This window comes from Girardinichthys multiradiatus, chromosome 8 (genome assembly GCF_021462225.1).
Source record: "Girardinichthys multiradiatus isolate DD_20200921_A chromosome 8, DD_fGirMul_XY1, whole genome shotgun sequence".
In the NCBI taxonomy this organism is placed as follows: domain Eukaryota; kingdom Metazoa; phylum Chordata; class Actinopteri; order Cyprinodontiformes; family Goodeidae; genus Girardinichthys; species Girardinichthys multiradiatus.
Window position 1 is genome coordinate 17,446,708 of NC_061801.1, and position 26,015 is coordinate 17,472,722.

Consider the following 26,015-nt stretch of genomic DNA (forward strand, 5'->3'; position numbering starts at 1 on the left):
CTGCAAAATGTTATGTGTGTTTAAAATGAACACTACAAATTACCCTAAAAATAACATTAACATGGTGGTGACAGCATCATGCTGTGGGTAGGGTTTTCTTCAGCAGGATCCTGGAAGCTGTCCCGGGTAGTTTCACCATCCGGTAAGACAACAACCCTAAACATATAGTCAGAACTATAATGGAGTATTCCTGAGGTAGAATGGCTTAGTTAAAATTGCTATTCACATATGGTTGAATGCAAATACATCGGATAAATTTCAGACTGATATTTTTAGAAGATTTAGAAAACCGTGTACTCTTTTCTCCACTGAACTCCTTGTTGGTCTATATCAAAATTCTAATAAAATACACTGTTGTTTTGTAGTCTTCAGGTAATAAAAACTGAAAACTTTCAGGGGTATAAACAGTTTTCAAAGACACCTTTTTAAGCTAAAGACAAACCTTTGTTTCTGCTTTTTTTAGCTTATGTAGCAAAAGATTTAATTATCCATACATGAAAATGTTTTTCATTTCCCAGAGTGATGTGGTCTTGGTGATATAGTTCATCTTTACACATAGAAGTGATACGAAAGTTAAATGAAAAGGAAATCTTTGGTTTCATAATCCACAATGGTTGCTATTTTCTTTAAGGCTCTGTCTGTGTGACTGAAATCATAATTAATCCTAATAACCATGTTTTTAAAGAGGTTGATGGAAGGGTGCGGCTGACAAAGATCCTCCTCTTCAGAGCCACAAAAAAAGGGAGAGAAAAAAAAAAAACGGCGGACATAAATGAATGTGGCAGGGCCTCGGGTATCACACTCCCTAAATAACCTGGGAGCTGTGAAGGAGTCACTAATTACCCCTCCCACAGAAGATAAGAGTACAGACAGTCACCCTCGCACCCAGAATTAGCGTGCGAGCCTGTCAGTGTCAGGGGCTATCACGAGGAGATAACAAGGAACAAATCCATAGATCCTGTAAGGCAGACGACAGCATCATGCCTGACTTCTAGCAGTACAGACAAGCAGTGGAAGTGATATATACTGTATATATATATATGTATCATAAACAGGCCGCAGAATTAGAGTGACGAGAACATACTAACTACAGCATGGCAGACAGACTGTCACAAAGTGACCAAATGAATCAGAGAGGATGTCACCGTGGCAGATCATCAAGAACTGATAACAGGGCCACAGACTGTTAAAACATAGAGGAAAAGGAAAATCTGTAAGACACACACATTGAAAATATGATAACAGTCACTCTTGTGTTCCCAGGACCTGAAAAAAACACTTTCTGTAAACACTTTCTGTCGCTTCTGCTACAGCAATGCTACTTAACAATTGCTAATGATACAGAGCAAATCAAATAGACATAAAACATAAGTATCCCCTTCAGCCAATATGAATAGGCCTTAATTACAATCCCTTTTCACTTGTTTTGGGTGTTTATTTCTCCGCTGCTTTTCTTCTTCCACCTCCAACCCTTCAGTCGTTTTTCCTAACTAATGTATTCTTCTTTTTTCTACTGTGTCGACTGTGCCCTCATTCATTTCAAAAAAGTTGCTTACCTTATATCATCTTTATCCCAAAGAGCTTTGTTTCAACAGATATGTATTCATAAACAACTGCAATCTCTTTCTTCTTTTTATTTTTTATTTTTGTGTACTTCTCTGTAGGACCTAACACCATCTTCAGCCATGAGAGAATGACGCATTGACTGGAGACCTGAAGGAAGAAATACAGAAGGTGAAATTAATTAAACAGACAGAGCAGAATCCGACTGAATACGTTTCAAAAGGCAGCTCGCTATGGGAAAACCATCCCAAAACCATCCCATAAATGGGCCACTAGATGTCCTGAGGGATCAGGGGACAAAAACCGGCACAAAAAGGGACTGCCAAGTAGACAAACCCAAGGATGAACAGGCTGCATTCCCTGACTCAATGACCATTGGCACTGCAAGTCTTTCTAGCCGAATCGTGATATTTTCATGAGAAATTTAGGTTAAATTGAAGTAATGTGATGTGATGTGAAAGGTTTACAAATTCAGAGGACACATAAAACCACAGACATGTTCACTTTAACAAAATGTGATGCTGCTTTTCTCTAATATATGTTAATGTGTCCTATTTTTTTACAAGTAAAGGCGGAGATTCACATTTGCTGTAGAAGTTAGCATTAGTCACAGTGATCTGAAACACTGTTTTGTCTGTTTGATGTTGCTTTGCTGTGGATATGGTAGTTCTTTTCTTGAGGACAATCTTTGCTGTCACAAGATGGGAACAATAAGTTGAGCAGTTACACTACAAATGGACTAAACTTTGCAGAACTAGACTGAACTTGTTTATAAGGAAAATGGGACTCATCATTAAAGTATTTAGATTAAACAGGCATTTAATATTCTAACAAGATAGTAATGAAAAATCACTTACCTTGTTGACACAGAAACAAAAAGGCCTTTAAAACAGCAAACTGCCTGTGAATGTTGGGGAAGGAAGAGAGGCCAGAGAAATGGTGAGCAAGGAGTCTGATCACTTGCTCACAGGCCAAAGCAACTGCAAGAGCACCTTGGCAGACAAGCTGCCTGGAACAATGACTGTGCGCTCTGTGCTCCTCAATCGAGACTCACCAGATATTGAAAGTCGCCTCAAGCGGCGTCGCAACCGCACCCATCAGGTGCGCTTCAAAGACCTTGAGGATGGCAGTAGCAGTAGTGGCAACAGTGCAACAGGAGAAAACAACACCCGTCAACGGCATGCCAAAGACCGTGACAGCCCACATCCTCTACGCAAACACAGCAGCATGTCCCCCCAGCCATGGACTGACAGACCACACACTGAGGGCCTACTTGGTCAAACCTCTGTGGTGGGGGCTGTGCGTGGGGATATGGCCAGTACTATAGAAAAGGTGGCTGCTTTTTTAGCACGGGCCCCACCTCATCCACTGACACCTGGTCCCACACGCAGATGTTGGGCACCAACACAGACTAACTCTCTAACTTTACCAATGACACGAAGACCTAGTACAAGCACCAGCACAGCCATTCAGACTTCACCATGCCTCAAAAAACCTCAGTCTCTCTCATCCACCCATGCACGTAGCCACAGCATTGGAGACTCAGTTGGTGTGGATGGAGACGATGAGCATGACTCTCAAGATGAGTACCTTAGCCACAACCATGTGCTGCCTGGGTCCAAAGATCAGAGCAGACCTCTGAGCTCCGGGGATAAAACTGTTGTAGAACGAAGATCTAAAGTATTAAGGACAGAAATTAAGTCAGGTGTTATGGTAAAATCATCAAGACACAGCTGTCCACCTTCAGTTCTTCACAACAGTGATCTGTGTCACTATTCTTCTGTATCTTGCCGAGATGGTTCCAAGCGTCAGGGAAGTAGCACTCCTTCAGTAGTAAGGAGGAAAAAGCGCCTAAGCCGGACAACAAGTGATCCTGGAAAGGAAGTGAACTTCTGCACCACTCCCACACAGACAGAAAGCCCCCCTCTATCTCCTCCACCTTCAAATACCAAACTCTGTACCACTGAAGTTCAAACTGAGCATCTGTCCTCACCCCCAAATTCAAAGCATTGCACCACCCAAAGTCAAATTGAACCTAAACATCAGTCTCCAAATTTGAGTGAAGAACACTTTTCAACACAAATTCAAACCACAAATTATTGTCCAACTCTACCTCAGAATGTGGAGCAGTGCACCGTTCTAAAACAAACAAACTCTCCATGTCCCTCTTCCCCAAATCATAAACATTGCACTGCACAATTGCCAACTTGTAGCTTCATTGCCTCTCCACCTCTAATTACATCACCCAGCTTACATTCTGACATCCCAGTATCTGCCCTTGCAGCCAAAAACCCTCCCACCACCGAAATTTCTACTGTGCCTTACTGTACTTCTCCTCCAATGCCTGCAAATGCCCCAATACAAACCACTGAACAATGCTCTAAGGCAGCTTCTTCATCTCCTACCAAACCAGCAAGTGTCGCTCCTCCTCCACCCAATATCCTACCTATTCCTTCTTCCACTTCTGCACCTTGTGCATCTCAAAGCCGTATTCCCTATTATACTGTTTTGTCTCCACCAACCCCACCCAGTAAAACTGTTGTTTGCTCTAGTAATTCCTTTACTGCCCCACAGTCCTCGTCACATAACTGCACCTCCCCAATGCCAAATCCAATATCAACCTCTTCCCTAACCTGTTCCTCCCCTACACCAATGGTAAATGCCATCTTAACATCTTGTGAACCAACCAAACAGCCCAGTGCTGTCACAGACCCAAGACATAAACAGCCATCATCAGGTCTAATGAATAATGTACCTCCCACAAACCTAACACCCTGTACAATTGTGACTCAGACTGCCTTGTCGTGCACCTCCATATCATATTACACCAGTACACATCCAGGTGGCCCCCGTGCACCTCACGTTAATCAAACATCACCTTCTTACACCACTGTTATACAAACAGTATCGCATTGTAACATACCATACAAAACAGTGCAGAATACCCCCCCTGCAAGCACAGGGATAACCCTTTATCCCTCTCCAGTTCCTAGACTTGAATCTTGCACTTCTCCACCTCCAATTGTGAAAACCTATGTGTCCACTCTTCAAAATGCTCAAGCTTGTGGGACTCCAACTAAAGCTGTTCCTTTGTATTCTTCAACATTTCGTGCTGCACCTCCATATACCCCCCCCTCTCAAGCCCCTTATAATGCTCAGGATAAAAGGGGCATTCGACTCCCACCTCCTCCTCCACCACCCCCTCCCTACACACCACGGAAAAAGGGAAGTGAGCCAGCAGGTGTCACAGCCCGAACACCCATGCTCAGGACAGAGAGCAAGGCCAGTGAAAAAGGCATGGAGAGGGAGGAAACGAAGAAGAATACAAAGGATATGAAGTGTACAGACTCATCCAAACTCTGTGGGAGAGCCAGTTCTCTGAAGCACAGAGCTCAAACTCCGCCAGTTCCTGTGATGAAAGGAGAGAGGCGCTCCTCTACCTCCTCCCCTGCCAAAGCCTGTTTTAAGCCCAGCTGTCTTAGCTCAGCCCAGGCTCAGCTTGGGGTGCTACACAAAATGCTCTGCTCAGGAGCCAGCGTCAGACCCAACACACCAAACAGCCAACACTCTCTGCCTCCTAACCAGCAGGGCTGCTCAGGAGCCAGGGGCTGCTCTACCTCTGGGGAGCAGCCTGCAACTGGACCACTGAGTCCCACACAAGCTGACACATTAAGACAGGTTCAGGAAATTCTTGGGGGGTTAATGTCTGGGGCCAGGTGTAAACTGGACCCTTCACGGGTGACAGAAAAGCTCCTGAGCCCCAATGGACCCCTGCATGATATTCGTAGCCTGCAGAACCAGCTTCACAGTCTGGAGGGCGTCCTGGAGACAAGCCAGAACACCATTAAGGTCCTGCTCGATGTCATTCAAGACCTTGAGAAAAAGGAAGCAGAGAGAGATGGGTGAGTAGGACACTGAACTGCTGTGAAGTTGTAAAGGGCAACACACATCGGTGGTGTAAGAAGAGCATCAAAAATTACGCCTGTATTATTTTGCAAATAAATTGCACCTGTGGATTTATTCCTTTAAGAACTTGTTTTATTCTTGTGTTGAAGGCACCAATTGACACCCTTTATTTGAAGAGATGCACTGCGGTGCTGCCGATATGTGTTCCACTTTTAACTATTTTTAGCAAAAACATTTTCTATTGCTCCTGACTGGAATTAAACAGTTTTGGGTTTGGAAGCTTAAAAGTTTACTTTGGGACCTACAGGGGTTGGACCATGAAACTGAAACACCTGTCATTTTAGTGTGGGAGGTTTCCTGGCTAAATTGGACCAGCCTGGTACCCAGTCTTCATTGATTGCACATCGCACCAGTAAGAGCAGAGTGTGAAGGTTCAATTAGCAGGGTAAGAGCACAGTTTTTCTCAAAATATTGAAATGCACACAACATTATGGGTGACATACCAGAGTTCAAAAGAGGACAAATTGTTGGTGCACGTCTTGCTGGCGCATCTGTGACCAAGACAGCAAGTCTTTGTGATGTATCAAGAGCCACGGTATCCAGGGTAATGTCAGCATACCACCAAGAAGGACGAACCACATCCAACAGGATTAACTGTGGACGCAAGAGGAAGCTGTCTGAAAGGGATGTTCAGGTGCTAACCCGGATTGTATCCAAAAAACATAAAACCACGGCTGCCCAAATAACGGCAGAATTAAATGTGCACCTCAACTCTCCTGTTTCCACCAGAACTGTCTGTCGGGAGCTCCACAGGGTCAATATACACGGCCGCGCTGCTATAGCCAAACCTTTGGTCACTCATGCCAATGCCAAACGTCGGTTTCAATGGAGCAAGGAGTGCAAATCTTGGGCTGTGGACAATGTGAAACATGTATTGTTCTCTGATGAGTCCACCTTTACTGTTTTCCCCACATCCGGGAGAGTTACGGCGTGGAGAAGCCCCAAAGAAGCGTACCACCCAGACTGTTGCATGCCCAGAGTGATGCATGGAGGTGGATCAGTGATGGTTCGGGCTGCCATATCATGGCATTCCCTTGGCCCAATACTTGTGCTAGATGGGCGCGTCACTGCCAAGGACTACCGAACCATTCATGAGGACCATGTGCATCCAATGGTTCAAACATTGTATCCTGAAGGCGGTGCCGTGTATCAGGATGACAGTGCACCAATACACACAGCAAGACTGGTGAAAGATTGGTTTGATGAACATGAAAGTGAAGTTGAACATCTCCCATGGCCTGCACAGTCACCAGATCTAAATATTATTGAGCCACTTTGGGGTGTTTTGGAGGAGCGAGTCAGGAAACGCTTTCCTCCACCAGTATCACGTAGTGACCTGGCCACTATCCTGCAAGAAGAATGGCTTAAAATCCCTCTGACCACTGTGCAGGACTTGTATATGTCATTCCCAAGATGAATTGACACTGTATTGGCTGCAAAAGGAGGCCCTAAACCATAATAATAAATCATTGTGGTCTAAAACCAGGTGTTTCAGTTTCATTGTCCAACTCCTGTACATTTTAAGAGGTCTCTGACTTTGGGGGCTTGGACCTACACCAGCATTCAGCACATTCTAAACGTTGTTCCACAGGTACTGTTAGCAGTAGTTTGAAATGTACTGTGACCCATTGTTAAATTCAAATATTAGAAAAAAGTTGTCTGGCTTAAAAGCAATGTAAAAGCCCCAGGCCAGAAGAGGAGTGATCCAGCATTTTAAGCCGTAAATACATAATGACTGAAACCCTCAGGCCAACATAGCTATAAACCTTGGCCTTGCTGGACCTCTTAGCTCAGGGCCAAGAGTGGTGTAAAAGGGCCATCTGCTACTGTATACCATGTGGAATCCCCTTTGCCCCACAGAGATAAATGTTAAAAAAGAAGTGGTGGGAAATTAGAAATTGTGACTCTAAAGGGAAATGTCATATTCTAGTATGTTTATTGTTCTATTCAAAGGCAGTTTAAACAATTTCTCCTGAGAGTTCTGTCTACAAAAAAACAACAAAAAATTAGAAACAGAAGTAATGTTTTGTTTGTTTTACACTAAAACATTGTTTTTTAGCTCATATTTTCACTACGTTTGTGAAGGCCAACTATTCATCACCTAAAAGTGGAATATCCAGAGGCTGGCAGTCATAATCTTTCTGCTTCATAGGAGGTGGCTTTTACTGATAGGTGGTTTGTTGAGATGCAGTTCCTCTATTTATAGTCAGTTTACATTTTGTAGCCATTGCAAATATAAGACTATGTGGATAGAACACAATGAAAATATTTTTTTTTTTAGAACCAGAGTACTGGAAATACAGTAAACTGGTTAAAACATCTGGGTCTGTGAAGAAATTTGAGGAATAAATACCCTACTAAATACTGACAGGGATGTGTAGCTATTTTTATGATGTCTTATATTAGCCATGCATGTTTAAACTGTCTGTATGTCAACGAATTTATGTCACGTCAGACTGCAGGAAGCCTTTAGGGGGTTCGGTTGCACCCATTGGAAGCAGATCTTCCCTCATGCATGAGTGCAGCATGCAGGGTTTGATAAAAATCAACATTTAGCTGCCGTCATGTTGGTGGTTTCAGATGCTTCAAGCCTCTTAGTGTAAACCCTTTACTGTTCCCATCAAGTCTTTAATTAATCTGCTTCCTACGATGTAAGCTGCTTAGTAATTTCTCTCGCCTTATCGCACCAAAATAGTACATATATGATGTGGGAAGATTCTTGGACAGGAAACGATATAAAAATGGATATGTGTGTCTATGACTCCTTAGAAAGACTTGAGTGAGCTGAAATCAGATTTTTACCTACATTACATGAAAAACACAAATCTCTATTTTCTCACTGTCTGACATTAATTCAGATTAAACCTTTCATGTTTTAATTCAGTTTTTAACCCTTTTTCTAAATTATTTCTATTTGCTAAATGCCAATATTTAGAGGAATTTTGTTAACTTAACACACACTAAGACTAATTTGCATTTAGCAATTTTTGGAAAGCCCTGTGTTGTGCAATTAAATGCTTAAGTTATTTAATATTTAATGAAATATCTTTCGATCTGTCAAGTATTGCCCTGTAAATACCAGGCCAATATGACGGTGTTATTAGATTAAAGAGTGATTTGAGCACTGGCATTCTCAAAACTGTTAATTCTGCACACTTATGGGACAAATTCACAATAGCTTAAGAAAACTAATGACTAATGTACAAATAAAGAAAACAAGGGAATCAATAAAAATGATGCATTCATACAAAATGGCCAAATAAGTTACAAAATAGTTCAAGGACAAAAAGGTCCATATTTTGGAGAAACCATCAAAAATCCCTGATCCCAATGTAATAGAACATTTGTGGGATAAAAAAAAAAAAATGTGTGTTTGAGAAAGCTGGCCTAGAAACCTGATTCAGTTACAAAGGTTCTGTCAGGAGGAATTGCCCAAAATCCCTGCAAACTATTGTGAATATCTTGTGGAAGGTCACCCAAAATATTTGATCCAAGTCATGCAGTTAAATAGAAAAAAACATTTCTGAATTTGGAGAAAATAAATAAAAAAAAGTAAATAAATATTGTTTATCTAGGATTTAGTGGATAGCAATAATATCAATATTCCTAACTGACCCAAAACAGATGATGTTGTCAGGATCTGGGTTGTGTTGGTGTTTTTGTGCGTACTACATGTGCTCATTTTCAGACGGTGCTGGAGCTCTCAGGTGTGCTGGGTGACAGGTGCGACTTATTTCCACTGATTACTCTGAGGAGTACTTAAGCAGGAGGCTGCCAGCACTTCGATGCCAGAGTGTTTTGCCACCAGTGGTACAAGCTCGAGCCAAACACTAAGTTTATGCTTCGTTCTTCAACCTTGTGTAACTTTGTCTTTGCTCTTTTCACAGATTTTGAAAGCCTAAACTTTGGATCTAGATCACTGTGTACTGACTACATCTCCAGAGGTTACTCTGAATGATCAAGCCTATCTACGCCCTGTGGATTTCATATCCTATCTCCTGTCTTTGTTTGGATTCGCATCAAACTGGCAGTTTCCTGCTCCCGTCGTCTCCTGGACCAAGCCGTAAGCGTAACCTGTCCAACCTCCAACGTTAGCATCTGAACACCGGACTCACTCCTGTCCGCTCCGAGCTCACACAGAACAGCACCCAAGAAACCTTCTACGGACTGACCTTCGTTAAACCTGGATCCTGAATCTCTCTACCCCTGGCGTCCTGACCACAGCTACCTAGTAAACCGAACTCATAATTATATTAGTTTATTGTTCTTAGTTTCGTTTACTTTCCGTTACCTGTATTCACTCAACCTCTTCCCCTCTCTCCATACAGTGAGATTTTTGACCATTATGTTCCTGATTATCATCTTCCAAATAAACAACCTTTTTACTCATTCTATTCTCTGGAGTGTTCTCTGTATGTGGGTCAGATCTACTGCAAAGATAATGACAGAACACTCTGGCCAACAAGACCCAGCAGAAGCACTCCGGAGAACTCTCTCTGAACATGCTAGCCAGATCCACTTTCATGATTCCTCTCTCCGTTCCCTTTCAGAGCAACAACGCCAGACTAATCAACAGCTTACCTCACTCTCGTGACGTCACTTCCCCTAATCCGGATAAGTTTTCTGGTGAGGTGGGCAATTGTGGTGGATTTTTGCTTCAATGTTCTTTGGTTTTCAACCGATCCCCCCCCCCCCCCGCTCTTTTCCCCATGATGACGTAAAGATTTTGTATATTATTGGATTACTGACTGGCAAAGCTTTACAGTGGGCTGAAGCCCGGTTTCCTGGATGCAGGGAATTTGGTTGTACTTTTGAGGATTTTGTTAAAGAATTTAAGAAGACTTTTTCCCCTGTATTAGACAAGTCTAGTGCGGGAAAACAGTTGAGGGCCTTAAAGCAACGTCACAGACCAATTGCAGAGTTTGCAATCGAATTTTGTACGTTAGCAGCCACTTCAGGCTATAATAATGAAGCTTTGAAAACCACCTCTTTGCATGCCTTAGATGATTCACTAAAGGATGAATTAACCATGATTGATAAACCCCCTACCTTAGATGAGGCTATTTCTTTAGCAGCCCAAGTTGACATCAGAATTAGAGAGAGAGAAGGAGAGCCAGAGCAGACAGGTCAAATTACGACACCCAGCTGAAGATTAATTCCCCAACCTATACCAAGGCTTCAGCAACTAGTGTCAGAACCCGAGCCCATGCTGGTGGGACGCACACGTCTCTTTTGAAGACAGACAGAAATGCAGAGTATCCAAGCAGTGTTTTTACTGTGGTTCTTCAGATCATTTCATAGCAACTTGTCCTGTCTGCCCCGGGCCATTAAAAGACAGGGTCCATCAGCTTTGAAGGGGGGATTGGTGAACCACGTTCAGATTTCTAAAGCCTCCAGATTCAGTTTACCTGCTACCCTCATAGTGAACCAGCATACTATGACCTAATCTGCTCTTATTGATTCTGGCTACGAACAGAACCTTATATATTCTGAGTTGGTAAATCAGGCAGGTATAGAAGTGGAACTACTTGAATGCCCACGTTCAGTTCGTGCTCTAGACAGTAAGAGGTTACAGCAGATAACTCAACGAACCAAGCCAGTTGAAATCTTATTGTCTAGCAATCATAGGGAGATGACATCCTTTTTTGTATTTCCTGTCTCCCAAGGCTCATTAGTTTTAGGTTTCCCCTGGCTGCAAGAACATAATCCACATCTAGACTGGTCTAAGTGTCGCAATGAGTCCTGCTCCACTAATTGCCATTTATCTTGTCTCCAATCTGCTTTTTCCCCTAGTCTGCCCCAGCAGGCCAACAAAGGGGATGAGGAGATTGATTTGACTCATGTGCCCCTTGATTACCATGACCTTGAGGGAGTATTTAGTAAGAATAAGGCCCTATCCCTACCACCTCACAGACCCTATGATTGCGCAATCAACCTTCTTCCCGCTGCACCTCTGCCCTCTAGCAGACTCTATAACATCTCATGTCCTGAGCAGAAATCTATGGAAGATTACATAAATGACTCTTTATCTGCAGGTATTATTCGGCCTTCTTCCTCACCACTTGGGGCGGGGTTTTTCTTTGTAGGGAAGAAGGATGGTTCGTTACGTCCCTGCATTGATTATAGGGGCTTAAATCAGATCACCGCTAAAAATAAGTACCCACTTCCCCTCATCACTTCCGCTTTCGGACCCGTTTATGGTGCCACCATTTTCTCCAAGTTAGATCTCCGTAATGCATACCATTTGGTCAGGATTCGCCAGGGGGATGAGAGGAAGATGGCTTTCAAGACGCCGCTGGGCCATTTTGAGTATTTGGTCATGCCTTTTGGACTATGTAATGCTTCTGCTGTATTTCAAGCCTTAGTTAACAACGTTCTGAGAGATTTTTTTTTAACAATTTTGTTTTCATATAGTTGGATGACATTCTGATCTACTCAAAGGATATACTGATGAATCGCAAACACTTTGCAAAGTTCTTCAACGCCTTCTGGAGAATCGCCTGTTTGCAAAAGCAGAGAAGTGTGACTTTCACCAGTCTTCAATCACTTTCTTGGGCTACATCCTTGAGGGTGGACAGGTACGTTCAGATCCAGAGAAGATAAGAGCAGTACTGGAGTCGCCAGTGCCTGACTCATGCAAATCTTTACAGCGTTTTCTAGGATTTGCTAACTTTTACAGACGTTTCATTGAAGACTGTAGTCTCGTTGCTGCACCTCTGACTGCTCTGACTTCCTCAAAGATCTCCTTCTCCTGGTCGTCCGAAGCCGAAGCAGTTTTTCGTGCTCTCAAGGAGAAGTTCTCCTATGCCCCCATCTTGGTCCATCCAGATCCCTCAAGACAATTCATCCTGGAAGTCGACGCCTCTGACATTGGTGTCGGAGCGGTGCTATCGCAAAACTCAGAAGATGGGAGACTACATCCTTGTGCTTTCTTTTCTCACAGGTTCAGTAATACTAAAAGAACTATGATGTGAGTGACAGAGACCTGCTGGGGATAAAATTGGCCCTTGAGGAGTGGTGTCACTGGCTTAAAAAAATACTAAGCCAGATGCCCTCTCCAGACAGTTTGCCGCAGAGGATTCTGTGAAGGAACCTGCGCCCATCTTACCGCCCAGTTGGATGGTTGGCGCACTTAGATGGGAGATTGAGGATACTTTACTAAAAGCTCAACAACAGGAACCTGACCCAGGCAATGGATCGCCTAACCGCATCTATGTCCCATCTAAAGTACGTTCCAAAATAATCGATTGGCTACACACAACGAAATTTTCTGCTCATCCTGGTGTTAGTAAAACTATAGCATTAGTTCAAAGAAGGTTTTGGTGGCCATCTATATACAAAGATGTGAAGGAGTTTGTTCAGGCTTGTGCTACTTGTGCCAGAAATAAGTCTTGTAACCAGTCTCCTGTGGGTCTTCTCCAACCACTCAGCATCCCAAGTCGACCCTGGTCTCACATAGCTTTGGATTTCGTTACTGGACTTCCCCTCTCCTCAGGTATGACAACAGTTCTCACTATTGTGGACCGCTTCTTTAAAACATGTCATCTCATTCCCCTCAGAAAACTTCCGTCAGCCCTTCAAACAGCCAAACTCCTCCCAAAACATGTTTTTCCCCTCCATGGAATTCTGCAGGACATCCTATCAGACCGAGGCCCACGGTTCATCTCGCAGGTTTGGAAACAGTTTTGTTTAGCTCTCGGAGCTAAGGTTTCGTTGACCTCAGGTTACCACGCTCAGTCTAATGGTCAGACTGAAAGACTAATTCAGCAGCTGGAATCTGCCTTACGATGTCTCACATCCACTAACCCCTCTGATTGGTGCACATACCTACCTTGGGTTGAATATGCATTGAATTCTCACATTTCCTCTGCCACTGGACATTCACCTTTTGAGGCCTCTCTTGGTTATCAGCCACCCCTGTTTGCTGCCGATGAAAAAGATATCACTGTGTCATCTGTCCAACAACATATCTGCTGCTGCAAGAACATTTGGAGTTCTACAGTCCAGAGCTTACACCGTACTGCTGATCAGAATAAACGTTTCGCTGATCATAAACACAGACATGCATCTGAATATCAGCCTGGACACAAGGTATGGTTGTCTGCACAAGATATACCCCTTAAGTCTATGTCACGGAAGCTTTCGCCTCATTTTATTGGTCCCTATGAGATTGAGACTATAATTAGTCTGTCTGCTGTTCGTCTCTGTTTGCCTACAAGTCTTCGTATCCATCCTACATTTCATGTGTCCCAGATAAAGCCAGTGACCTCAAGTGACTCGTGCCCTCCGGCCCCCCTCCTTTCCACTGATTACTCTGAGGAGTACTTAAGCAGGAGGCTGCCAGCACTTCGATGCCGGAGTATTTTGCCACCAGGGGTACAAGCTCGAGCCAAACACTAAGTTTATGCTTCGTTCTTCGACCTCGTGTAACTTTGTCTTTGCTCATTTAGCAGATTTTGAAAGCCTAAGCTTTGGAGCTAGATCACTGTGTACTGACTACGTCTCCGGAGGTTACTCTGGATGATCAAGCTTATCTACGCCCTGTGGATTTCATATCCTATCTCCTGTCTTCGTTTGGATTCGCATCAAGCTGGCAGTTTCCTGCTCCCGTCGTCTCTTGGACCAAGCCGTAAGCGTAACCTGTCCACCCTCCAACGTAAGCATCTGAACACCGGACTCACTCCTGTCTGCTCCGAGCTCACACAGAACAGCACCCAAGAAACCTTCTACGGACTGACCTTCGTTAAACCTGGATCCTGAATCTCTCTACCCATCCTGACCACAGCTACCTAGTAAGCCGAACTCATAATTATATTAGTTTATTGTACTTAGTTTCGTTTACTTTCCGTTCCCTGTATTCACTCAACCTCTTCCCCTTTCTCCATACAGTGAGATTTTCGACCATTATGTTCCTGATTATCATCTTCCAAATAAACAACCTTTTTACTCATTCTATTCTCCGGAGGGTTCTCTGTGTGTGGGTCAGATCTATTGCAAAGATAATGACGGATGTTTGTTTATTGTCTGACAGTGAGAAATAAAAAGGGCTTTTTAAAGTCAATGTAAAAATCTGGTTTTGGCTGTTTCTACACATTCACTGAATATTCCACTATATTATGTCAACTTCAGAGCAGGGACTGTACTTTCCAGGCATGTGATCATGTGACTGACTAGTCCCTCCGTCTCATTTTACTTGTTCCAGCATTGGAACTCCCTGCTTGTATGCATGCAAACCTGACTTTCCCCTCATAAGCATTATTTTATGCCCTGAGTGACACAGTGATTCATGGTTTATGTAACAGTCTGTTGGAGGGGGTATAGTTCATTAAAAAATGATCAGGGCTGATTTCAGAAGGAAGACTGGTGTACTCTCTAGGATGCTTGTGCCAGAAATTCTGCTCAGTGAGGTAACTTGATGTTTCAGAGTGGTTACACAAATGGACATGCATTAACACTTGCCCTTTATATCCCTGATATGTCATCCCTATGCTTTTCAACAGAAGACATTCCTACAGGACCGGTCAGGACATTGAGAACTGTGGGACCTGCAGGGACTGCGCCTGCATCATCTACAGGTATGTTGTTCTGAGCATGTGAATTTCTTCATATTTATCACTGTTTTTTTTTTTTTTCCCCATCTTGTAAGTGGTGAGAGTTTCTCTCAGTGCACATTTATGTGTGCATCTCACTGTCAGTTTGAATCACGTCAGATCTAGAGATTCAGTTTCATGGCTTGGTAGGACTGTCATTCTGCATAGTGACAGTGCAGCTATTAAAAAGAATGGCAGCATGTCACCATAACATTGTTGCATCTGGGATACATCACAACATATAACTGACATCTTCATGCCCTGAAACCTAATGAGCAGAACAGCAAATACAGTATGTAATTTTTTTTCCCCCAATTAATTTACTTTCTTCCACAGACACCAACTTAAAGACACACAATCACACATGCTGTTACAGTTTCATAAATCCTTCTGTTCTGAGATTTCAATTGAAATCAATCTTTAAACAGCACTTTGCACAAGGCTAAAGAAAGACAGAAATATAACTGTGAAACTGAAAACTACTGGCTGCCTGTGAGTAGTTAAAAGGGAAAAAAAAGGACACAGGACTCTGTGCTTGAACGCATTGCCAAAAGTACCAATACCCCTTTGTTGACCATGGGGTTTCTGTGCTTGATTGGCCTGCAAACATGCCTGCCCTAGATCTAATATAGAATCTATGGAGTATTGTCAGGAGGAAGATGACCTATCAATGCAGACAAGCTAAAGGCCATTATTACAGCAGCATCCACTTCCTCAATACCTCAGCAAAGCCAGAGGCCGATCACCTGCATTGATGTAGCGATTCATGCAAAAAGAGCCCAAACCAAGTATTGAGTGCATATACTGCACAATACATATTTTTAATTATCTGCATTAAAATGGTTTTGTTATTAGTCTTGTGGAATGCTCATTAGCTGTAAGCCATTACCACTGAAATGAAAAGAAATAAAGGCTTTAAAAAATCCCTCTATGTGTAATGGATCTATACGATAAAGGAGATTTACTTTTTTAATATAAATACAGAAAATAGTAACTTTTCAAATATTGTCTAATTTATTGAGAGACACCTGTTAAAGCACTGTTGAGTATTAAAACTTGATGTAAACAGCTTAGAGGTTTTAGTAATCTCATAAATCTGAAAAAGCATTACTCAATTAACAAGTCAAGATTCATCATCAGTCTTTGTAATGGTGCCCTGCTGCCGAGACAAATGACATGTAAACACCTTAGACTGCATGCTCAGATACTTACTCATTTATTATTCATTACTTAGCACCGCTAATAAGGCTTTCCCCGTAGCTACAACACATCTTCAACCTCAGCCCAATTACAAACAAACACTATTGTAGCCAAAGTTTGGTTGCAGTACACCGCTTAAATGATTCAGGGAAAGCACTATATTAATCTGTTTATGCTCGGTAATTTATTTATATTGTTTTTACAAATCTATTCAAATAAGACACATGAAAAAGAAGACTGTGGCAGAAGACAAGAAAAAAGGCAGCTGAGAATACAAGAGTGGAAAGGTGGGGAAAAAAAGAGGAAAAAAATATAAAAGACTAAAAGGATCCGAGAGAAAAGATCCGAAGTTTTGAAAGGGACTGTGGCTCAGTAGGAAGAGTAGTCGTCTTGCAATCGGAAGGTTGTGGGTTCAATCCCAGCTTCCTCCTGATGTATGTCAATGTGCCCATGGGCAAGGCACTTGACCTCAAGTTGCCTACTGGTCTGCGTATCGGTGTATGAATGTGTGAGTGTTAGTGAGTGTGATTGTTGGTGAATGTGGCTCTAGTGTAAAGCACTTTGAGCGGTCTGTATGACTGGAAAGGTGCTATATAAATTCAGTCCATTTACCATTCAATAAAATAGAGAGAGACAGAAGAGCCCCATAAGGGAAATGATTTATTGAGAAATTAAATGATGATGATGTGTCAGAATATTACTCTTTAGGAAGGTCAACGTATGAGTTTATGTCTCTCTGTTTTACTGTAGCCAAATGTACTTCTTCTCCTCCCTCACGAGGCCCTTTTAGAACATTTTACTTATTCTTTAACTGCACAGGTAACTTTTTAAGTTACAGTTTTGTGGTCAAAAGCAGACATTTCTCATTTATGTGTCAACACATTTCCTTCATTCGAAGAAAAGGATTTTCCTGTTTTGAGAAATCTAGGAAATACTTTTTTTCCCCCAAGCTGCAAATTCAGCTCGTTAAAAAAAAGACAGAATCAGACAGCTAGAGAAAAAATGTGGAGATAATGTGCAGCTCGGTAAGAATGAGTGATGGTAAAGCCTTTGAATCTGACAAGGCAAATTCTATCAATTAAGAAGCTATTTAAAAATTAACTCCTTCAAGAAATAACACATCTTAAGGACACTGTTTGCTGCAAATCTACAGTGCCAGTATTCATACTACTTTTTGTGATTTTATTTGATAGACAACATGTAGTGCATAATTGACAAGGTATGTGTTATGTTATGTTATGCTTTTCTCCCAGATGAAGTAACTAAAAAGCCATTAACTCTGTTTACTGTAGTACTCCTGGACCAGTGTGTCTGTTTGTCTACCCCGTCTTCTCAAATGCCCATTTGATTTGCAGAAGGCTCCTCGCACTGAGCCAAGGTATACTGGAGATATTCTCCTGCTATAAGGGAGTTGTTCCTTGTGTTGGATTAAATTGAATTGAGTGCAGATGTTATTTCTATCTAATTGTTTTGATTTGTTTACATATTTCTGTTGATAAATTTGATCTTTTTGCTTTATAAAGTGCATTGAGATTACATTTGTTGCAAACTGGTGCTTTATAAAAACATTTAACTGAATCAAATATATAATTCTCCTGTCAAAAGATTCGCCCACCTGAGCGTTGGATTTGCACAGCTCCTCTAGAGTTACCATAGGCCTCTTAGCCTCTTGTTTGAGTAAGGCTCTCCTTGTCCCACTTTTCAGTTTAGGCGGATGACCAAGTCTATGGAATAAAACTAAAAGACATGTGAATATTTTTGCAAGGCGATGTTCTTTGAAGGACATGCATTATGTATTCAGTCACATGATTATTTTTTTTTTAATACAATATTTTCCTTGACATTTGAGGAACTAAATTTATCCTAAGTGTGTTTACACTGACATAAATAATCAGCAACATAGTAAATCCTGTATATGGGTTAACATAATGTAAAAAATTGTCAGCAATAATAATACAACTCTACTGAGACTACTGATAACTGACACTTACACATAGACTTAAGAAAGCTGCAGTATGTAATTGTCTTCAACTATAGAACATTTAAGTCTTTTTTTTTTTATCTGATTGGTTTCATTTTCCAGCAAGGTTGGGATTAGAATTGGCTGTACTACTGCAAATGTTGTCCCCAACAGCCTGTTTATAAGGGCTCCAAATCACAGTATGCTTTATCTCATCCCTTTAAAATCTTTTCCCTGTCTGTTTGCCTACTTTCAAATAAATTAGCTTATTTTCTGTCATTGTTTAGACAGGTTTCACAGTTTCAAAAACACAAGATTTGGTATTATTTTGCGCTCTTTAGGGTTATTTTTTTTATCTTAAAATATAAGATGGTTATTGTTGGATTGATAGGGGCTGATGAAAAGGTTTCAATGTTTTATTGTTCATGCAATAAGCAATAAAGGATTGCGAGGACTTTGTGAGTTCTGACGTTTTCTGAAAGCAAACATACCTCCTTTTGTTTCTTTTCTTTTCCCTTTCTTTAATTGACAAGACAGGTGAACCCATCAAAAAACTGATTTGATTGTAATTTGCAGCTCTATTTTTTTCAGAAGTCCTTAAATTATGCACATTGGAACATGTTGGTTCAGTTTCACTACACACATTTATTTGTTTCTGGCTTCAGCAGACATGCAATTTAAGATGGGATGAAAGTCAGTGTTTTTCTTTTCAACTTAGAATAATGGTCATAAGAAATCTTATCACCATTATCTTATTTTTTCATCTCCTATTTTGTTATACATCACAAAGGGTTGACCCAAGGTTGTATGGGGCCTTACGTAGAATTTGGGGCCCCTCTTCCGGTTAATACCATCACCACCATTACCAGCATTTGAATGCAGATGTGGTGGAGTCTGGGAGGGGACCAAATTTAACTGACTGAGCTTAAAATCAATCACAGGTAATTGGTTTTTATTTGCTGAGATATATTTGTGAACAAACTGAGCTCAATCAGAAAGATTAAAATGAACTCGTAGCATCAGATTGTTACTATGTTATCACAACAATAAAACAGTTGAGATTATTCTTTGCACTTGTACAAGTGCAAAGCTGACAATTCTTTTAAATCTGAAATTACATTTTTGAACAATTTATAATCTTTTAATGTATCTACATTGAAACCTTCAAGTCACATTTAATTCTCTATAAACAAATATAAAATTTGTAGATATTAAATGTAAGCATTTATGGGAGGCGCCTGATTGTGTGGGGGGCCTAAGCAGCAGCTTAGTTTGTTTATGCCATGAGCTGGCTCTGTATATTACATATATATTTCACATAAAGCTTTTCTAAATATTCTGATGTATAACGACTGACTTTTGACTTCCGATCTTCTGTTTTACTTGCATTGTAAACTTGTTTGTCTGGGGAGAACATAGACCTAAAAAGTTTAGATGAATATAACTTACAGATCCTTCCTGCTACCGTAACAACTGGGCTTCAACTCTAAATCCTCCACGCCGAAGATCAGACTTTCTTGTAAAAAAAGTAATAAACACAGACGGTAAAGGGTGTCAGCAACAAATTATTAAATTTTCTTTCAACTTTCCTATTTGTTAAGCTCGATGGGGAGCACTGGAGTTTTACAGATTACAGAGTAGATTTTAGCAGGAGCCAACGTTCTGCCACAAACTGTTACTAGAATTAATGGCATATGTGACAATTTCAGTAAGGAACCAAAAGTTCTTTTAATTAAACGATAAAGTATTGCTGTAAAGCAGTAGTGTATATCGGGTAATGACATCAAGTGCGAGTTTCTCTTTTGATAATGAAAATATATTCAATAAATATATATGAAATCTTATACTTATGGGAAAAATTTACACCTTTCTTCTAAAGGATTGAAGAGGAAAAGTGCAGGTGTGCACTAACTCAGTGCTAAGGTGGATGATATCAGCAATCACCTTACAGAAACAAATATTGCCACCAATTAACTTGGGGGTTAAAAGACCATTTTCACACCGGTCAATAGTAAGAAAGCTTATTCACAATTGGAAAATTTTTAAAACAGTTCCAGTCTGGGCTGCATGTGGTGTAGAGGGACATTGAGTGCCCCTTATACAGGTGCTATTAGTCCTCGACTCAGCCGTCTGAGGTTTGATTCCTGACTTAGGTACCTTTTTACTGCATGTCTTTCCCTCTTCTGCCTGTGTCCTGACTCATTACTGCAAAATAAACAGGAATTCCCTCTCAGAATTCCCTCAGTCTAAAATCCTAGTGTTAAAAGTACGTGACCATGCAGTTAGAAAAAGCCTTATCAGCATGGCTTGTTTAGGAGAGTTGCAATGGCAAAACCTCCACTCCCAAAAAAAGAAAACTTTTGTGTCTGAAATCTTGTATAAACTGCAACATTTCTGGATGTTTAGTCACCATGCACATGTTCGAGACATATTTGGCAGAAATCAAACAAAATTTAACAGAAAAAACCCCATCAAAACTCAAGTATGATTATGGAAGTGTGGTGATTTGGGCTTGTTTTGCAGTTAAGCATTCTGGAGAAAAATATGAGGCAATTAGTATTACAGCTCAACCCTGTTCCAAACGAGGCTACAAACATAACAAAAAAAATCCTAAGCAAATTGTTGTGATTATGAATCTGAGAATATTATTTAATAATTAACATTAATATTTTCATATTTGATCAAATAATATTGTTAAGGGTAGTTCTGTGAATACCAGCCCAGTAAGGTGGTGGTATTAGGACAAAATAGAAAGGTGTGAGCCAAGCTCTGACATTATTGAACAGCAAAACTGCACACACATGGAATGAATTCACAGAATTTCTTAAAATACAAGAATTTATTAACAAAAATAAGTCAACTCAAAGTCAAACATATTTCAATCAACAAACTCTTTACTATGCTAAAACAATCCAACTAAACTACCAAGCAGAATGAAAGAATAAAGAAGGCTAAAGGGCTATGAACAATATAAACAAGTTGATTAAAGATGGTTGAAACCATGACCAAAAGAGTGATGCAACATTACCATGCAATGTTTATGTTTGCAAACCAAGGATTATCTTGAAGAATCTGGAAATGAAGTTAAGTTAGTCTTGGAACTAACTTAGGAAATAATCAGCATACCTTTAGACAACCATTCACAATCCAAGATCAGATAAAATATTATTTTAATAAAATAATGTTTTAAAGAATAATCTGCTGAATAAATCCAACCTTCTGGATGACTAATTCTCAACGGGGTCTCAATAGCTGCCTTTTTTATTAAAATAATATTTAAAGAAATATTATTAAGGGAATATTTTGGAAAAGAGCCAAATCTTTCTGGAGAAATGGGGCTTAATGGTGTTTACTTAGTTATCAGATTTGGTAAAATAATGTTTAGGGACACATTATTTACTGGATTGAAAACTAAACCTTTCTGGATAAATATTATTTGGCAGCAAGCATGTGTCCTTAAAGCTAACAAAAGAAGCTGATAGCACCAGAATCAAACACACACCTTTAAAAATACCGTCAATAAAAGGGTTAAAATGCATAAGCGCGGACGGCGCGTTATGGCCGATCTTCTGTTGAAAATCACCCTTCAGGGTTTGTCTTAACTTTAAAAACACACAAACAAAGAACACAAAACTGAACACGTGCTGCAGATAGCCTGCTAGTACCAAGATAGCTGAGTTCAACCCAAACAAAACCAAACTTCATAAAATGAAAAACGTTTAGATCATTTCAATCTAAATCCTTCTCTATTATTCTGCCCAAACACCAAACCTTGTATGAACGTGTTGAGGAGTTGTCTGGGCAACGATGAAGTTTGAAGAAACATCCATAGTCAACAAACGGTTAGCTTCCAGCTAACCTCCGGAGTGGCTGGAAGACGGCTCATTCTGTCCGCTGACCACACTGCAAGTTACCACGGGATGCGACTCCTGTTGTCGTCCTCTCAGAATGGGGAAAAACCGCTCCACTCGGCTTCGTAGAGACAGCGTCTCTGCAGGGAACTCTGGAACACAGTTTGCTTCTGCAGGCCTCAGAGAGAAAGTAAAGCAATGCTTATACCTTAATCTCACTTTATGAATGAATACCGGATTCTTTCAACAGTAATTCATCAGTACTTAACTTGTGCATATGATTGCGTGATCTTATGACACCCTTGGATCCAGTTTGAAGAGTTTATGTCGTTTTGCCAGCAAAGAGACATTAGCGCGCTGTCTCACCAGCCAGCCTCGCATAGAGTCCGGATGGTAGAGGCAGGATGTAGCAAGAGCGGTGCTTTTATTTGGCCAGTGATGTCACAGGAAGTCCGCAGTTACCCCGTTTCCTGGCTGTGCCGGAAGTACGTTAATGCAATTTATTTGGAAAGTTCCAGGAAAGTCTGTACTGGCCTTTCACGTTGTATCCATGGCTGTGGGTCCCAACACAAATCTTTAGCAGTATAGCTGTAAAGGAAAACCCACTGAAATGCTCTACTGCGATCTTAAGAGAGGTGTGAAGAAACAAACGTCTGCAAACATCAATAAATACAAGGAATGATGTAAAGAAGAGTGATCCAAATTTCCCTTACATCAATGTGACAGAAATGGGAGAGGAACAGAAAATGTCTACTTTGTGTTGTGATTACTAAATGTGTGTTTTACAATGTACCAGATAAAACAATTTAAATAAACATTTGACAGAATACTACAACAGTTTTACTAAAATGCATGCAGTCAATATTAAGTAAAAACTGATTATGCTATGAATGCATGCCATTTTGTGTTTGTACACAGAGCTTTGTTCTCTACTTACTCAGGATATCTTTCTAGGCAAAGTTTATATAAAAATACAAATTACACTTTTAGCATGCAAATGCAGATACCAACAAGAGTGTAACATTTTGTAAATTTTTTTCCTAGCCAAGACTTATAAATCAATATTTTATTCTAATCAAGTTCTGATACTAAAAAAGGAATTGTACATAATTATCCAATGTTATTTAACCAGCACCAGTATCAAATTAGCTGCATATTAATATGTGAATCACATTTTGGCTCCATGCATGGGTATAAATAAGTGAGGTGAAATTATGATTTGTACTCTGTGGTATATTTTTTTCACTAACAGCGAATGTAGTCTGTGGAACAAAGTGGGGAGGACTTACAAGGAGCAGTTGTGTTTAATCCCCGTGGAGTGTGCAGAGACAGGAGCCTAATCAGATCTGTACTCTGCCACTTTATCTCTGCAACTGCTCTGTCTATAGCTCGATCACGCATTTCGCAGGAGTTTGATTGGTTGCCACTCTAAGATGGATTAATGGCTCTCTTCACCATACAGTTTCAGCTAAACTTTAAGTCCACTAAGAGTTTTTTTTTCTTCTCTTCAAATACAATCCATCATTGTCTTCAGTGAGCAGCAGATAATTGAGAAAAAAAGGCTGCTGAGGAAGCATTCTTTTCTCATTCCTGCCTGCTGACTGTTATCCATGGACTCATTTCCAACTAATACTGTTTTCTCTTTATTCCTTTCATTTTTATTCCTCTTTGCATCAGCGATAGCTGTATGTATAGCATACCAGGTGCAATGATGCAGTGCAGGTGGATGATTGCTCTTAGAGTCTCTAAAACATTTAGGATGAAAGCTTTAGATAGATCCAGTTGGGAAAATTTAAGACAACACTTTGGGGCAGTGCTTCCAGTTCTTCACCAGCTAATTATTAGTGCTACATAGCTTTTATCCTTAGCAACCCAACATTGCATTTCAGACCATTGGGTAAGGTGGCACTGTAAATTAGATATAAGAAGAGATTTTGGACTGAATCTCATTGTCTTTACCTTTCAGTTTCTTCAGCACACATATCTTATATCATCTTGAGTCCACCACTCTATCTTTTTGTAACACTAAAGCTCTGTAAAATATTCATCCACATTAAAAATGAATTGCTGTGGCTTTAAAAGATTTAAAAAAGGAATAAAAGTGTTGAAGATGAACTAGAGACATGTCTTTCTAGATTCTTTGCGGGTGAAAAATGACTCCGACATGTTTTGTTTTTTATAATAGATCGTAATTATGAAGCAGGACTCTTTGGATTATTACACATGCACTGTAAAAAGATATCTTTCAGAAGTTATTTACTGTTCATATTCTAGATTATCGAACTATATCACCGAACAGCATGTGTTAAAGAAAAGTAGAATGCATCATATATATTATACAAATCTATACATTATACCACTTCCAGCACTCCTAAATATACTGCACAGCTGTAGTCTATACAACCATAATACCCTTATGAAATTTGGCTTTTCATTCATACCCCTTGATCTTTTCCACATTTTGTTGGAAATAACCTCAATAATATAAAATCTTAATAAAATATTTTGAGCAAGACAGTAATATTATTTTGAAGTGGAAGGAAAATAATTCATTTTTCAAAATCTTTTACACGTAAATTCTCAAAAGTGTAAAAATGCGTCTTTTATTCTGCATTCAGCCCCCCCCCCGAGTCAACACTTTTTAGAGCACTTTTTTTTGCATGCTCAGTATAAGGGATTGCTGCAAAGTCAACAACACAGTTCAGGCGACAGGCTACACTCTTGTCCAGGAGAAGTTGATGCTGCAAGTTGGTGATTTGATGCAATCTGTTGGGTTTCTTTATGAAGCGTTCTAACCAATTTGAATAATAAGCTGAGCTTGACTGCATTGTTTGATATGTAGGATCAATTTGGAATATATGTAATTGGCTTGGAATCTGTCTGTATGACTGGATTAAATTAAAGTACCTTAAGACATTTGTTGTGAACTGGCGCTTTATAAATAAACTGAATTGAATGGAGCTACCGTTTTTTCTATTATAGCTGCAAGTATTTTAGGGTATATATGTCTGCAGGCTTTGCACATCTAGACACTGATATTGTTTTCCTAATCTTCTTTTTACAAAATAGCTGGGTGGGTTAGTGGTTGCCGCAGATGGGTTGCAACATGTGTGGTGGTGGTGGGTGGGGGGTTCTCCTTGGGCTGATGTTGCAGTGGTGGTGATGTTGTGTGCTTGTGGGTTTCCAGGGGCATTGTAGGGGCCGTTGGCCCCGGATGCATGATGCCTACCAGGGATTGTTTGCTGATCAGTGTGGGGTTGGGGGTCCGGTGTGGGTATGGTCCTCGGTGGTGTCTGCTCTGTTGCCCTCGTATGTGGTGGAGTCTCGCAGGGCGGTTGCCATGCCATTACAGTGCGCTGTGTTGTAGGAGCATGGGATGTGGTGGAGTGTTTGGACCTGGGGCTGTGTACAGAGCTTGCACTGGGTGTGCATTGTGTCCATAGCATTTTTAGTAATCCCAAAGCAATTTTAAATAATGTTTTTTATATATTTTTCAAGCAGAGCATTATAGCATTACCCGTAATGCTCCACTTGTGAAAGTTTTTCTGTTGGGCTTCTTCTTGGCACTCAAACAACAATTCTGAGTGCTGCTCTGCCAGACAGACCATTGAAAAAAAAAAAAAAAAATGAAAATAGCTAGGTAGAGTCTGGAAGGAATGTGCCTCTGTATAGAAATCTTCAAGTTTTCTACATACATACTTCAGTACATAGATCGTGCGATTAGAAACTTAGGGTTAAATGCCTTGCCCAAAGGCATATCAACATACGATTGGGCAAGCTGGAATTGAACCTTTGGATATTGCCTTTAAATGTATGCCCTTAGAGAGCTGCAACATTTACATTAGAATATACTGACAGGCAATTTCCTGAAACTATAAAATCAAT

The 26,015-nt window shown here is 40.6% G+C and overlaps 1 protein-coding gene across 4 annotated transcripts in view; it reads left to right on the forward strand.

Moving 5' to 3' along the window:
- The first annotated feature begins 1,740 nt into the window (after positions 1–1,740).
- LOC124872783 (mucin-5AC) overlaps positions 1,741–26,015 on the forward strand; it is a 57,267-nt gene continuing 32,992 nt past the window's right edge. For 3 of the 4 annotated variants that reach the window (XR_007039355.1, XM_047373116.1, XM_047373118.1), the window contains exons 1-2: positions 1,741–5,465; positions 15,030–15,104. Coding sequence is in view for 3 of the 4 variants with exons in the window: in XM_047373116.1 (XP_047229072.1) it covers positions 2,500–5,465; positions 15,030–15,104 (3,041 nt within the window). In the remaining variant the exon portion in view is untranslated. The remainder of the gene's footprint in view (positions 5,466–15,029; positions 15,105–26,015) is intronic. The other variant, XM_047373117.1, reaches the window with a different exon arrangement.